Below are 3580 nucleotides of genomic sequence, written 5' to 3'. Positions count from 1 at the left end.
CCTCTCGTTGTTGTATTATAAGCAGTGAGATTTATTTATTTAACGAATAATCCCCAATCAACTGAGACGTAGGGTTACAAATTTAGGATTATAATAATTTATTTAAAATTAAAAATAGCGATGGATTCGAAATCCATCGCTAGATTTTATAAAATAGCTGTGTAAAACATAGCGACGGATTATTATATCCGTCGCTACATTATAATTTATTATAAGCATAACATTTTTTTGCATTATAAAGTTTAACGACGGATTATTAATCCGTCGCTAAATTATAAACACAAAATGTGGCCTTGCAAAGTTTAGTGACGGATTGTATATCCGTCGTTATGTAGCGACGGATTATTTATTCCGTCGCTAATTGTAACAATTACAATTTTTACAATTTTTTGTGTTAGCTTGTGAATAATCTGTCGCTAATCTGTCGTTATATTTTGCGCCAAAATTTACCGCTAAGATTAGTTACGTATTTAATGACGGAAATATTTCGTCACAAAATCTATCGCAAATCCGTCGTTAATCCGTCGCTAAATGTTCATTTCTTTCAAAAAATTAAATCCGTCACTAAAATGTTGCTATTCCGTCGCTACATTAGCAACGGAATTTTTCCGTCGCTAAATCCGTCACTATATAGGCTTTTTTTGTAGTGGTGTTTTCTCCTTCAGTTGTGCACATTTTTTTGAGAAACATCCCTTAAGGTACCGAGAATAAACATAGGGTTTGTTCATAAAGGACCTAAGTTGGAGAATTAAAATGCATGTGACCATAATGGATACTACTCTGATTAAATAGAGGACGTATCAATATGATTCGTGTGTTTTGTTCTTTGATGATGGTTGTGCTAGTACTTGCACCAAGTGGGAGAATGTAAGATTTTCCCTAATAATATATATTATATATTAGGGCCTTAATTAAGTCGTGCAAGTTGACTAGGCTTATTAAGTGGTCTGGTTGGACTTAATAACTAGTAGTTGTTAGTCAACCAAACTCTGTGCCTAATATAAACCTGGATTGATGGGATACAGGTTTACGGATTAGACAGCACATTCAGTTACGGTACTCAGACTGCTCAGTAGACACCAATAGACCATCTAGGGTTCTGAGTCAGGTCTGAGGCAAAACATGGCTAACGGTCTACCGTTAAGAGGCAACACAACAGGAACATCACGGTCTACCGTTAAGAGGCAACACAACAGGAACATCAACTATGGCTGGAGATCTACATGGCTACGCTTCCGCTCTCATACGAGGTCAGATCACTAGTATACTATTGTTCAGTATTAGTTAGATTATTATGTATCTAATATAATATGCTTCCTTCCTTGCGTGAGCTTTATTTAACTGATTGTGATATTTCAAAATTATCACTGCCATAACAAATCTTCACTTCAAGTTCTTGATCTTGCAATTAATAAATTCAGCACTGTCATTTTTAGATGGATATTCAACCTTGATACCCTTATTTCACTTCAACTATATGATTGTGGTTTTTTAAGTCCGTTTCCTGATGATCCTTGGAATTTGACATCCCTTAGAACTCTTGGCATCTCTGCAAATCAATTCCATGGCCATCTTCCCAATAGTCTTTGGAACTTGACTTCTTTGTCAGACCTTGATCTCTCTGAAAATATGATCACGGGGGAGATACCAAAGCCAATTGGAAAACTCAACAAGCTGCAAAGAGTTAATCTTTATAACAACAAGTTATATGGACCACTTTCAGAGAATTTAGGATATTCATTTCCAATGTTAGAAACTCTTCACATTACGGATAACATGTTAGAAGGCATAGTGACGGAAAATCACTTTGTTAATCTCACCATGTTGGGGTATTTACAAGCATCTGAAAATAGATTAACGTTGAATGTTAGTCTAAATTGGATACCTCCGTTCCAACTTTTTGAGCTTTATCTAAGTGGTTAGAAGTTGGGTCCACAATTTCCTATTTGGTTACAATATCAATATACTATTGTCGAGTTGGACATATCTAACGCTGGAATGCAGAGTGAGGTTCCAAGTTGGTTTTGGAGATCTTTTGAATTTTGTTTCCTTAATCTTTCACACAACCATTTGCGAGGTGAAATTCTAAGTATCTCAGTATATGAACTTGTGTACTTGGGCTCTAACCAATTTAATGGCTCCTTACCGCGTATCTCTAGCTATACAACGGAGTTAGATTTGTCAAATAATTCCTTTTCAGAAGATGTCTCTAACTTCTTATGTCATGCTCAAAATGTGCCATATAAGCTTAAAATGCTTCATTTGGGAGGATTCGGTTATTTGGAGAAATTCCCAATTGTTGGATGCACTGGCCACAGTTAAAAGTCATAAATATAGGCAATAACCAACTGATTGGAAGAATCCCAAATTCCATTAGGCTTTTGGATCAGTTGAAATCTTTGGATATGCACAACAACATACTTTTTGGCACTATACCTCCATCATTGCAAAATTGCACCCTATTGTTGAAAATTGATTTTGCTGAAAATGGACTCACAGGAATGATTCCAAGATGGTTGGGGACTAAACTTTTAAATTTGAAAATTTTTAGACTCCGATCAAATAAATTTTATGGTGAATTGCCTCTAGAATTTTGCCATCTTAAATCACTTCGCATTTTAGATCTTTCCAATAACAACCTCTGGTGTGATTCCTTGGTGTCTTAAAAATCTCATTGCAATGATCAGTGAAGAGGCAATTCAAGATGGAGAATTTGAAATAGGTTATTCACCTTATGCATGGGGATTTGGTGAAAGTGCTATAGTGACGACCAAAGGGCAAGAGTATGAGTATTACACAATCATTCTAACGTTATTTGTTGGCATGGATCTTTCAAGTAACAATTTTTCTGGGGACATTCCAATTGAATTGGCCAGAAACAACTTAACAAGAAATATCCCCATGGAAATGGGAAACATGAGATTCTTAGAATCTCTTGATCTTTCGAGAAATCAACTTTCAGGAAAAATTTCCTCTAGTTTCTCAAGTCTGTGCACTCTAGAAGTTTTGGACTTGTCATATAACAACCTATCTGGGAAGATACCTTCAGGTACTCAACTTCAAGATTTTAATGCTTCATGCTACATCGGTAACAACCTCTGTGGCCCTCCACTCTTACAAAGTTGTAGTGTTGATGAGGGCAAAATTCCAAAAAATGAAAATAAAGGAGATGATAGTTCTGAAGTAGTGGATTGGTTTTATGTTAGCATGGCTATAGGATTTGCAGTGAGCTTTTGGGCGTTCTGTGGTTCTTTGCTTCTTGTGAGACCTTGGAGGATTGTTTATTTTCAATTTTTAGATGACAAGTTGAAGTCTGTTGGGCACATGCTCTGATGGTATAATGTTTTTGGTGTTTTCTACTGCTAGGAATCTATGCATATTGAGATTTATGATTTAATGTATCTTCTAGCTAGTAATTTATCATGTAACACTCATTATCATAAATATGTAACCTAGTGTGATTATCATAATTTAAAAGTGTGAATGAAGGTTATACCCTTCATTTATGTCCTTTTTTTTTTTTTTAATACATTATGTTATTATTATTATTATTATTATTAGTATTATTATTATTATTATT

At 34.9% G+C, this 3580-nt stretch overlaps 1 protein-coding gene across 1 annotated transcript; it reads left to right on the top strand.

Annotated features, from left to right (window-relative positions):
* The first annotated feature begins 1629 nt into the window (after positions 1-1629).
* LOC109148579 (LRR receptor-like serine/threonine-protein kinase FLS2) lies at positions 1630-3333 on the top strand. The gene is made up of 2 exons (XM_019296314.1): positions 1630-1866; positions 2623-3333. The coding sequence occupies exons 1-2, from the start codon at positions 1630-1632 to the stop codon at positions 3331-3333; spliced, it is 948 nt and encodes a 315-aa protein (XP_019151859.1).
* Positions 3334-3580: the final 247 nt, after the last annotated feature.

Source organism: Ipomoea nil, unplaced genomic scaffold, assembly GCF_001879475.1.
Source record: "Ipomoea nil cultivar Tokyo-kokei standard unplaced genomic scaffold, Asagao_1.1 scaffold2144, whole genome shotgun sequence".
Lineage (NCBI taxonomy): Eukaryota > Viridiplantae > Streptophyta > Magnoliopsida > Solanales > Convolvulaceae > Ipomoea > Ipomoea nil.
Note: the sequence above shows the minus strand (reverse complement) of the source record. Positions and strands in the feature narration are given on the sequence as shown.

Coding starts and splice junctions, on each gene's coding strand:
- LOC109148579 (XM_019296314.1), top strand. CDS start 1,630: ATGATCACGGGGGAGATACCAAAGCCAATTGGAAAACTCAACAAGCTG. Junction 1,867..2,622: donor AAAATAGATTAACGTTGAAT/GTTAGTCTAAAT, acceptor TTCGCATTTTAG/ATCTTTCCAATAACAACCTC.